This window comes from Leptopilina heterotoma, unplaced genomic scaffold (assembly GCF_015476425.1).
Source record: "Leptopilina heterotoma isolate Lh14 unplaced genomic scaffold, ASM1547642v1 Lhet_160, whole genome shotgun sequence".
Lineage (NCBI taxonomy): Eukaryota > Metazoa > Arthropoda > Insecta > Hymenoptera > Figitidae > Leptopilina > Leptopilina heterotoma.
The window spans coordinates 304,893-318,110 of record NW_025110875.1 but is presented as its reverse complement, the minus strand read 5'-3'; the positions used below and the strand labels follow the sequence as shown (position 1 = coordinate 318,110).

The window sequence follows — 13,218 nt, the reverse complement described above, 5'->3', positions numbered from 1 at the left end:
CTTCAAATTAAGAAACAATATTAAATTATTTTCATTACAAAAATAATAAAATTCTAAAAATAATTTTATTATTTAAGAAAATAATTGAATTTCCTAAAAATAATTTTTACTTTTAAAAATTTCAAGATTAATAAGAATTTGATCAAGGTCGTTTTGAAATTGCTCATCTTTTATAACTTTCGCTATTTGATAAGTATTCATTCTAAAAAGTACCTTCATCGTCATCAGATTTCCTTCTACAATTATTTCCATTGCAAAAATGTCGAGTCTGAATTGTAGAATTTTGAATAATTCCGAGTCGTCTTTCAATTTTTCAATTGGTTGATTAAATTAATCGACCTTGATTCTCTGTAATTGAAAAATATAAATGCAAATGAAATCATATCACAGACACTTAGATCTGACTGAATTCTTAGAAAAAATTAAATCACATCAAATAAACATAATAATATATAATATAATCTATCTATCTACTTTCTTAACTACTTCTCTCTCTTTCACTTCTTCTCTAAACAAAGAGAATAGATGTTACTATGTGACTGGCTATAATTTTGATTGATATGCAGGACTCAGGAGATACTGGCATCTTGGAAGTAACTGGGTATTTAAGAGGACAACCGTTGTCAGCAAATGACCTTATCCATATAACAGGATGTGGAGATTTTCAAATGTCTCGAATTGAAGCTCCAGGAGATCCTTATACTCTTGAAAAGGAAAGAAAAAAGCCAAACACAAATGCAGACGATAACACCATGGAGTTTGAAACTGTTACTAAAATTCTTGAAGAAGCTGATCCGACTAAACAGGTAAGATACTTACATTCTGATATAATCACCTCCTTTCTACAACAATTTTTATAAACATGGTCTTTCGTGGGATACACTACCGATAGCTGTGACCCTTATGGGGTTCCATATGGGATCTTCCCTAACAAAGTACGTTTCATACAAATACTCATATGAAATGCTTATATATTTCTACGTTAGATAATGTTTTTCACGAATGTTCGCTAACATTACACTGTGCAACACATGAAATGTGCATTAAGTTTTAACTTCAGTTTCTGAAAGTACTTATCGAAACTAGCAAACACCTATTTCAGTTTTTCTAGATTAGCTCAGATTTGGATTTTATCAAAATATGAATTTTTTTTGTTGAATTTTCACATTTTTCAGTTTTCTGTTACGGGCGGGTGGGAACACTGGCTATTAAAAGGTTATTAAAAATAATAAATATAGATATAAATATAATATAAACATAAATAATAGAAAAAAGAAAGAGAAAAGAAAGAAAGGTTAATTTCCGATAACAAATTTGGCGCCCAACGTGGGGCAAAAGGCTCGACCATTGTAAAGAAGTTATTCCGGGTATTTATCCATCCATCCGGAATTAATCTGCCTACTGTATAACAGTGGCCGGGAAATGTTTCAGTCCTCTCTCTTTTCATACCAAAGAGACCAGCAACATATACGTGTGCATCAGTAAATGCAAAACTGGAATAAAGTGTTGCAGGCATAGTTCTGATTTGAATTCCACCAGGGTCAGAAGTAGCCCTAAGAAATATGTATGTGCCGGGTGATGATTTGATTTTGAAATCCATGCCAGTGTGCATTTTTAGCACTTTTGATTTTTCCTTCATGGTAGATTTGCTCCATGAGGTCATAACAAAATCGAATTCGTCCGAGTAGAATATCGTCACTAACAAAATGGAGTCCAGTTAGTTTGTTAATACCATCAGGTCTCAAACGCTGAAACCTGGGTCCTGGAACGTATCCTGAAAGGTTTTTTGTTGGTGTACGTCTTTCGGGAAAGCATCCTGCTGGCAGAGGATTGTAGTTGTCATACAATTGCCTTCTAGTTCTGTCGAGCGTTGTATAAGTAACTAGAGGACTTACATTGACTTCATACGCATTGTGATTTTGAGCAGTAATCCGTCCGAAACTACAGGAGGGTACTGCAACTGCACCATTGGAAGGTGTAAGGCCAGGTTGTGGTATAATTGTGTCACAAAAATTAGGCTTATTCGTTGACCCGTCAGGGGTCAGATTTGTCGTTACATGACTGATAAATTCAACAATAGGTTGTGGCAGAGTCATTTCATTAGGAAATGCGGTGAGTAGATCATCATACTCTTAAAAACGCGGCTTATCATTCTCAAATCTTGCTTTATGAATTAGTGCAGCCTGGAGTACGGAATTCGTGCCGTGTACAAAGGCAGATAGAGGCAAAGTAGAAGCGAATCGACTGTGAGTGGACTCAAGCTCGTCGTAAACGGCATTGACCCAGTGTGCACGTTCTGGAACTGTTCTGTAACAGTTAATAGAAATAAAGAACAGTTACATAAAGGTTCCGGAATTGTTCCGGAACGTGCCCCGCTTCGTGGATCTAGTTCAAGCCTGGCACATTTAATTTCAGCTTTTTTTGAAACGTTCAAATGCCTTGATGACTTGATTTTTTCCTCCAAATTTCGGCATTTGTCGTGTTCTGCACCCTTTTACAGTTCTACCAGACAAGTGTTGAAGTAAAGCACGTGGGCGATTCCGAGTCGCCTGAGGTATAATCTCTGACTTCGAGTACTCGAAAAATTCGAGTACTTGATTAAATTCGAGCACTCGAGTGAATTCGAGTACTCGAATGGATTCGAGCTTTTGACTTACTAAAAAAAACTATTAATAAGTAAAAAATTTCGAATTTATTTGAATTACTGAATCAATATTTATATTTGCTAAATACAATAAATGCGAAAATTCTATGAATTTTCTCTAGAACTCGAATTTACTCAAGAGCTCGAAAAAATTCGAGTGTTCGAAAAAATTCGAGTGCTCGAAAAATTCGAGTACTCGAAACTATTCGAGCTTTTTACACAGCTCGGCTCGGCTCGAACTCGAACTGATTAGGCTCGGCTTCGGCTCGAAAAATAAAAAGCTCAAAAAAGCTCGATCGAGCTTCGAGCTTTTTTCACAACACTAATTACTATAAATATTAGAATAAAAATATCAAAATTAAACATTCTGTGAAATAAACAAACAAATTTATAGATTAAATAATTGCCTCTCTCAGTTATTTCTACATCCACTACCCTAAGATCAAAAGAAAATAGATTCATGACACTGAGTGGTCAATTTGAAAAAGTTTTCTTAGAATAAAGTCCTGACTACGAAGCTCAGGTGAAAATAAGTTTACCTGGCGCCCGGTAATAATTAGTTTACAATAAAAAAAGAGCCTCGTAGTAAATACTTGGAAGTTGGAAGAGCGTAACCTCCAAGCTTTGTTTGTTTATATTTTCGAAAGGAGACTTGGACTAAATTACATCACAGTTAAGTATAAATACAGTGATTTAATTTAATAATTAATTTTTAGTAATTAATTATTGACTAAAGTAAATTAATACACAAATTTAAATTATACAATGGACATGAACATTCTTGGCAAGATAGTAAAGTGCTGAGAATCATTGTTACAAAGTATAACTACTTATTTTAAACAGGATGGAAACTTAAAATAAGTACTTATACTTATATTTCTATATTTTTTAAATGAACCTAAAAAAATACACATGAAAAAAAAATTTTCAATGGAGAGGAATCGAAGTTAACTATTTATTAATTAATATTGTTTATAACAATTTAAATATATTATGTCTTAAACAAGAAGAACACATACTCTTTAAATGAACATAAATAAAAAAGAAAACGTAATGTTGTGTTTTTATATGTACCATGTTTTTTCACCGCTACTCAAGTGGTGCTTACGAGAACTTATATTTGTGTTCAGTAGTATGAGTGTAAATTCACGAGACGACGGTCAGATACAAATGTATATTAATTAACCTTTTTTTATTAAAGTCTATTAATTAGAAGTCCGTCTTTTTCCTGGCTAACCTTATTATAACCAACAAAGGTTATGGGCCCAGATTGGACGTGAACTCTTCGGAGGTAAAGTATTCGATTTCGACTGCGACTTTTTCGCTGCTAGTTTCCCTTTCATTCCTTTGGGTTCCAATGCCTGGACTATATCCTCGAATTTTTCCCTATCAGAAGAGTGATGCTGGTATTCAATACTTAATTCCAGATTGGCATTCCACTGGCTGCTGAGAGGAAACACGATTTCTTTCAACTTCATAACTTTCGCCTTTTGTTCCTCCTCTTCAGCTTGCGCGTATCTCTCTAATACGTAGATCAGATATATTGTTGTCATTTGTGTAAGATTCGGAACGTCCACCGGATTTTCCACCATAAACTTCCCCATTAGGAGATTTGCTCTTTCTCCTAGCCTGAAAGTCGACCTGATTATATTAATCATATCCTCCTTCCTCTCTAAGGGGTGAACAAGAAAATTGGCTTCCACCCAATCTGTAAACTTCCTGATGGTCCCCAGGCCACACTTTCCATTGATGTCGCGTGAAAAACATTATACCTCTTGTAGAACATCAACAATACGTATCTACTGCAAAGCGTCGGCGAGTATGTATACAGAGTTTAACGGTGAAACTGCCATCCGCTGTTGTCCTAGAGGAAGGCGCCAAGGAATTCTTGTTGGATATACTCTACATGGTCGAGGTTATCGAATTTGGATACCAGAAATTCAACAAGTTCATGAGTCGCGTGATTGTGTCTTTAAAGAACATTCTTCACAAAAATCGAAAAATTTTCCAGGGAAGTAAGGGTATTCAGTTGCAGTACTCCTGTGATTCGACTTCAAACGATAATGAAGAAGATCAAAATGACAACGTGGATTAAGGTGAACAAGACGACTTTGTCAACGAAAACACGAACTTTGAAGTTTAAAAGAGAGGCACTCCGAGAGGACTATTAGGATTTTGTCAGTGTCTCTTTTTTATATAAGAGAGGCACTGAGAATATATCATTAGTCCAGTCTAAGTGGCTGCTGCTGAACTTTGAAGTTTATAAGAGAGGCACTCCGAGAGGACTATTAGGATTTTGTCAGTGTCTCTTTTTTATATAAGAGATGCATGGAATTGCAAAAATAAAAATAATTAAATTTTATTTACATTTTTACAGCGTAATGACCAGCTGCAAACGCTGACGTTATGTAATTGGGATGCTCCAAAAATCTTTAAACGCCTCCAAAAAACCTCAGTAGAAGGGCAATAATTTGCATGCAATCCAATTCCCGATGTGCACAATCTTTTGCAATCAACAACACTCGTCAGGTCGTGATCTAAATTTCTACGAAGAAATTTTTTTAACCCTTCAATTTTTTCGGGATATTCATTGAAATAATGCAAGTTCAAGACTAGTTTGCTGGCCATTTTTCCTTTTTTAATATTTAACACAACAGGAACGCACAAAACCACCGACCAAATAATTTCAACGACACGGACAAAGAGAAAACTGATGAAAATAATGTTAAACAATTGAAGCACGTTGCTATACACCAAGACTTTTTTGAAGTTGGGTAAAATTAAAACGAGAGACACTATAAATAGTGTAGTCCAGTCTGAGTGTATCCATGTATACTTGGGTAAATGTTACATTTGAGTCTTATAGAATGGCTACTTGTTTGTTACGAGTCGATACATTACCATCTGCTGATTCTTTAAATTTACATTATACATCTCATTTCGCTTGTTACTTACATATGGCTCTATCTCTGGAATCTCTCTCACAAGTGCACGTTATGAGATGTCGATTAATATATAAGGACGAATGAAAAGTATGTCTATAGGGTGGTCCGATATTATTATGGGAGCTGGTGCGCCTTGATTCTGTTGCTAATGACTGAGACTTAAGAAATTTTCTGTGTGTAAGAAGGGTTTTCACTTATCTAGTAACAGAAGCCAGAACCTATAATTATCCCCTTCGTATGTGCATAAGATTCTTATGGTCGAAGTTGGAGGATTTCTGTAATAAGTGATTTTGTTACATTCAGGTGATAACCCTAGCGTTGAATGTGTGTAATGTACAGTGCATAAATGACAGATATGATCGACACATTAATCCGTTGTTTCGGGCAGAATCTCCTTCGTCGTACAGGCAACACTGATGTTGTACATTAATAATGACACTGACCATCTCTTTTTAGTTAAATAAATAAAAAAAAATAAAAGAGAGAGACACTGAGAATATACTATTAGTCCAGTCTAAGTGGCTCCTGCTAAACTTTGAAGGTTATAATAGAGGCACTTAGTCTAGAATAATAGTACATTCTTAGTGTCTCTCTTATAATTTTTTATTTATTTATTTTCATTGTTATAAACAATTTTTCAGGCATCTCATGGGGTCTATCACATAGAGGAGCTCACCAGCTTTAATTTAAGACATTGTGCGACTAAATCAGTCCACTAGAAAAAAAGTCGTATTCTAAATATCTCCTGTGTATGCCTTACTATACTTGTACAATTAACCTATCTCTTATACCTGTATGAAGATATTTAGAATACAACTTCTTTTCTAGTTGACCGATTTAGTCGCTCAATGGCTTAAATTAAAGCTGGAGTCCTCTACTATGTGATAGACCCAATGAGATGCCTGAAAAATTGTTTATAACAATGAAAATTATAACCTGTCAATAATTCTTTTAATAATTACAAAATGATTTTAATTGACTTTAAATCGAGCTAGGGACCACTCGACTACTAACAGGAAATAAAGGTGATCTTGGTAATTATATATGAGCGCCTGGCTTTAGAAATTAATTATTTTCCATATTTATGTAATTTTATTTTACCCGGCCAAGTGGATTCGTAGGATGACTTTTAATAATAAATAAATAAACACAAAGTTAAAAATATTACACAATTCGATTTATTCTAATAAAGTAAAACATTAATTCAAATTAATAAAATAGAAAATAACAAAGTTTCTTTGGTTAAAGAATACTCAAGCATCCAAGATTTTATATTTAATTTAGCTTTAATAAAATTCTCTATTGACACTTTGACTTACCGCCATTTCAATATATTTTCCGGCGAATGTTTTTATTTAAAACTTATTGCTCAACTTATTTCTTTATTCTTATAAAACTTATTGACTTATCAACTTATTGACTTTACTGTCGCTATATTGAAGCGTCGGCCATGGCAGTCAAAACATGAAGACCGAGCTATACATTTTTCTCGCCTAATTCGCCTATTCAAAACCCATGTGATAGCGACCCTGCCGATAAGTATGAAAATTACCTTTTTCGTACTTATAGGATTAACAGGTCGCAGCCTCGCAGGCGCGTTGTACAAGTTAATGAAGAACAATTAATCTTGGATATGTGTGCAACTCGGACCAAATGGAGCAGTGAAATTAACAAAATAATAATTATAACAATTATTATTGGTGGTCCCGGTTTGCTTCATCCTCAAACTGTTTCTCCTGACTCTACTCGCTCCAACTGAGAGTCAATTGCAAATAGTACCTCCGCGCCAAATTAGCTGAGTTTGATAGGCTGAAAACATTATTGAAAGGCAGTGACAAGTAATATTTAATTTGGATTGCTCTTGGATCCATGAGATGTATCTATTTATGAATTGCTTTAAATTGATTATTGCTTTAATTATTTTGTGCAGTTTATTATAATTTTCTCCTTATTTAAATTACAAAATATAGAATATTAAGGAGAGCTTCAAATTTTTCCACCATGGTCGAGGACAAAATTAAAAGAGCAAAATTGCAACGTTACAAAATAAATAAGAAAATATAAGAGAGACACTGAGAATATACTATTAGTCCAGTCTAAGTGCCTCTATTATAAACTTCAAAGTTCAGCAGCAGCCACTTAGACTGGACTAATAGTATATTCTCAGTGCCTCTCTCTTTTATTTTTTTTATTTATTTATTTTCATTGTTATAAACAATTTTTTTTAGGCATCTCAAGGGGTTTATTACATAGAGGAGGTCTCCAGCTTTAATTTAAAACATTGTGCGACAAAATCGGTGAACTAGAAAAAAAGTTGTATTCTGAATATCTTCATACAGGTATAAGAGATAGTATAACCTGTCGCCACGCCGGTTCATTTATTGAAAATTAGAGACTTAGAATTGGGGAAAACAACTCTGGTGGCGAGAAATTATAAAGGCGATCTTTATTATTTATTTTAATTTTGAGCGCCTGGCTGCTCCTCTAATATAATAAGAAAATACAAGCCATATTTAGAATTTAGAATTTAGATTAGAATATTTATAATAGATAATTTTGCCGACTAGGTGTAGGAACGAGTAGTGACTTTTGTTAAATAAATAAACACTTGTTTACACACATAACTCAAATTTATTCTAAATAATTAAAACTTGAAAGAAACATTTATCATTTGAAAGAAACAGACTTGCTAAGAGTCGGAGAGCAAGCAAATTTTAACAAGAAAACAAAAGTAGATTTACTATTATGGCGAATTAATAATCCAACTCACCACTATTCCACAATTGACTTATTTCTTTTCCTTTTATTTCAATTTATGATTTTGGCAACTCGAGTTTTATAATTTTGTATGACAAATAAATATAATATCCAAAATTCTCCTTGGTAAATAAATATAATGTCCACCCACCGTGACGTTCAAAACGTGAAGGACGAGCGCCACTCGGCTGCTCGTACTTTTCGCCTATTAGACGCGGCTCTTACTCAACGGCCACCCTGTCGATAAATGTAGATTAATACATCTACAAGTAGCGATTAATGGGTTGCAGCCTTGTAGGCGCGACTTAATATTAATCTTAATATTAGATTAAGAAAAACAGCTAATCTTGGACTAGTGACATTAATTATCACGTAATGAGCCTGGAGCAGTTCAATAACATATTAAAATAATTTTGTAAACATAAATAATTAAACAAAATTCTGTTTAATGATAATAGTTCTTATAAAAGAACTTTTGGCTGCATTAATTGATATTCGTCCTCAAGTCTGCTCCCTGAACTCTGCTCGCTCCTTCTGAGAGTCCTCTTTAGTTTCGTTGCGCTATTTTGGTTGCATCTAATAGGCTAAAACAAAAATAAAAACAATGCGGCAGAAATTATTCTTAATTAATATTATTTCTCGGATGTGCTCTCGAACTCTTTAACAGGTCAAAATTAATTAATTGTACATTATGTGCATTTTCTGTATTTACATATATAGTAATAACCCTTTTCTAAACTTAACAATTTTATTAATAATATAAAAGGGGCTTCACGCCCACGTTACGGTCGAGGAACTTGCGATGTAAAATGTACAGCGTTACAATAGGTTAATTGTACAAGTATAGTAAGGCATACACAGGGGATATTTAGAATACGACTTTTTTTCTAGTGGACCGATTTAATCGCACAATGTCTTAAATTAAAGCTGGAGTCCTCCACTATGTGATAGACCCCTCAAAACTAAATTTCAATTTTTCAGGTTATGTGACAATTATTCGTTTAATAATTATTACAAACAAAATTAAATGCACTGGAAAAATAAATTTTACACACAAAATATTCGCTGGAAATAATAATTATTACACACAAAAAATATTCGCTGGATATACACAAAATATAACAAAGAAAAATAGACGCTAGAATAAAAATGTGCTTCAAGTCTCAACGTTGCCCCACGTTGGGCGCCAAAAATTGTGACCAAGGGAAATTAACAATTAAATTTATTTAATAAAGATTAGAATTTTACCTCAAATAAATCAATTAATAATTTCCTAGATTTTATTTGCTATTTTAAATTTCAATTAGTCAAATAAGCTTTCAATCGAATCAGCAATTAATTCTCTCATGTCTCTCACAAATAAATTTACCCTAAATAAATGCTCAGTTGAGCGCCAGTTATTTTACTTATTTACCAAATTACGAAAATAACAAAATAATTTATTACTCAAATAAAAATCAGACAACAAAAAAAATAAAAATGAGACTCTAATGATTCGGGTGAGATTCTATTGAGGACGCCATTGAAAGCACATGGCGTGAAGCACAATTTCAACTTAAAATTTGTAGGTTAACTCACCAATTGTTGAAAGGGATTAATTCAATAATACGCTGGCTATTCCAAAAGAAAAACACTTTATTGATCAAATCCAAGAAATGCTGATTTCGAAATTTCCTTAACTTTCGTCGCACGAATGTAGGAATTGTTAAATTCGTTATTAAACCAATGCTCCACTCACTCAGTTCGAACAATTGTTTCCACAAATTCGCCGCTCACAACTAATCGCCAAAAACTCCTCCCAATTAAACACTCAATAATAATCTCCTTTACTCCGTACAAATTTTACTACTAGCACGCAATTACTAGAAACTGTTTTATAAATTTCGATTTTGTCACCGCGTCGTTCGCTACTCTTTGCAACATTTACAATATCTCACGATCTCTCGATCCTATCTCAGCCGGCGTTCTCGGCACACACTGAAATCGTCGCTTTTCTTGCTTGCCACACGCACGTGGCGAGCTACAACGGAAATAGACTCAAAACACAACTAAATAATTGAAACAAAAAAAAATACACTATAGTCTAAACTCAAAATCCATCAAATTTCAGATCAATAATTTTTTATAATACCATACTTCAAACCAAACGATAACTAAAATTTACATTAATCAAATTTCAATATTTGACGGAAATCTCATTTCTTTTCTTTGCACAGGGGTGGGACTATAACGGGCACTAAGGTGTCTAAACAAATTTCGTGCCAGTGACGAATCACTTTGTCACAATCCCCCTCCCTTGGCCGGTACTACCCCGTAGTACCGCCCAAAATCACACCAAAAAAAATAAAAATGTACTTAAATGTTCTCTCTTTCCAATAACCAAAAAAAAAATAATGATAGGATAACGCAAAAAAAATAATTTAAATCACCACACTCTCACTAAAACTTCGGAAGTCAATAGTTTGAACGACGTCTTGCCTCGAAGAATTCTCTCATAGGCATCATGATTACCTCATCCGGTAAACCGCGTAATGCTTGAGCCAGTTCTCTAGTCTGGTTTACAAAACGATCAGCCGCATCCACGCTCGAAGGTCTCTGCAAATCACTGACCTGCAGTACAGAGCAATTGACTGTAGTTGGCATTAATGGTAACGCTGGTGGTGGTACTGTTGCACTGAATGGAACCCAAGGAACTGTCTGAACTGAAGTGAACCGTCTTATCGCTTCAGGAGTTGGAACTGGCAATATGTCGTCGGTAAACGCTGGATTTGATCCCAGATCTCATCTGGCGTAGGTTGTGGTGGTTCGAAAACTCCACCAACGGCTCCTTCCAATTGGTCATCTGAACTTTCTCCTTGAAGTTGTTCAATTTCAACTGAAAGATTTACTGGCTCATCTATATATTCCCGATCCTCCCGCAATAACTTCAACTCCTTAATAGAATCCTGTCGATCCCTTTTTAATTGTAAATCAACAGTAGTTGATGATGGTCGCTTCCGTCCTTCTTGATCTTCTCTAAGCACGCTGGTTGGTGGAGACGGTTTACTCGCTGTAGAAGTGGTGGCCTCAGCAGGTGTTGCAAACGACCACTTCTCTTGCACCTTTTTTATCCGAACATCTCTAAACAATTCGTAATTGCGCTTACCGAATCTGGCCAACATATCAGCACTATGTTTTTCCGAGCAACGAGGGCAGGTTGTAAGCGTTACCCCCCGTCTACCACAATTTCGGCAATAGCCTTTATACGGGTTTGGGCATTTGCTCCGCTGGTGTCCCTTCTGACAACAACTAATACATGAGTTTGGGGGGGGATCAACACGAGGGTCGGTGGGAATGGGTTTTAAATCTTCAAACATGACTCCTCTTGTAATAATCGGGAGTTCAACTTTGGCATTTTTTTGTTTTTTACCCACATCCAACATCAAGCTCGCTAGCTCCAAAGGCACATTTGGTTCACGATTAGGAGGTCCTGGTGGAGTGGGAGGTCGCTCAGGTGAAGGCGTTTGCCTTTTGCTGACATAATTTTCAGGAAACAAAACATTGGTGCGAATATCTCGTATGGCTTTAAATTGCTCATCCCGCAATCGTTCTCGTTCCCTCGATGTCGTTGGCCCTTCCCCTCGAAAATACCTCTCCAACTCCTCGACTGCTAATCGACTTTCCCACTCCTGCTCGCTCTCTCCCAATCTTCTAGCCGGCGATAGTGGACGTTGAGCAAGACCTCGACCATCAACGGCCGCCATGCTGCGATGGTGCCGGAATGATGTTATTGTTGGTCTATGTGGGACATCTTCCCACTGGATTAAGTCCTCGCTGGCTCCTGTTACTACTTCCGGACTGATCTCCTCATCCCCTGACCGATGACCATCCCCTCGACGACGTTCTGATGAATCGGCTCTAAATCCGGAAAAGCCTCGTCCTCGGAATCTCGCTGGAGCTTCTTTATCCGATCCCGACATTATCTGAAATAGACCCATCAATAAACAAAAACTCAAAAGCTGGAGACAAGAAATTTAAAAAAAAATTAAAATTTCACAAATTCATAATTTAATTTAACGCTAGTAACGCTGGAAAAAGAAAAATAAATTAATGTCACCTGACAAAAAAAATCAATTATAACAAAAATTAAATAAAATACTCGATCAATGTAGAATTCAATCCTTGTTAACATTTCGGGTTGGAATGTAGCGTTTTAGTTCTGAGACGTGCACCTTGGGAATTCGCCTATTATCATTTGTGCCTAACACATAGACGGTAGGAGATAATATTTGAACAATTTCGAAAGGATCTTCGAATTTTGGAGCCAGTTTCGTTGCAAATTTACGAATACCGCTGGACAATTTGTGAGTCCTCCAAAGCACCAAGTCTCCAACATTAAATGTAACATTTTTCCTTCCTCGATTGTAATACGCTGCTTGTTTGGTTCTCTCTTGATTGACAACTCTTGCAACCATATCTCGAAGTCCATCCAATCGTTTCATACGATCAGTCCACAACGCTGGATCAATTCTCATAACTGAAGTTGGATTTTCTACTACTCGCCGAAGACTCTTGACTGGTTTTGGATGGCGACCATAATTAAGAAACGCTGGTGATACCTTTGTTGACGCTTGTGTGGCGGTATTCATAGCATGTCTCAATTCATGCAGGTGTAAATCCCAATTCCGATGATCCGAGTCGATAAAAGTTGAGATCATTGTTTTCAACGTTCGGTTTGACCTCTCCACCGGGTTCGCTTGAGGGTGGTACGGTGGTGTGGTTATGTGTTTTACTCCGCACTCCTTCAGCACTTCTCTCAAGTGACGGTTGTCGAACTCTTTTCCATTGTCGGTGAGAAGGAACTCTGGAGTTTCCCACCGAAAAAGAATGAGT

General features: G+C 35.6%; 1 protein-coding gene across 1 annotated transcript in view; it reads left to right on the top strand.

Moving 5' to 3' along the window:
- The window catches only part of LOC122498864 (pre-rRNA-processing protein TSR1 homolog), a 179,619-nt gene that overhangs the window by 90,037 nt on the left and 76,364 nt on the right, over window positions 1-13,218 (top strand). Inside the window, exon 5 of the mRNA XM_043606842.1 lies at window positions 567-806. Within this exon, the coding sequence (XP_043462777.1) occupies window positions 567-806 (240 nt within the window). The remainder of the gene's footprint in view (window positions 1-566; window positions 807-13,218) is intronic.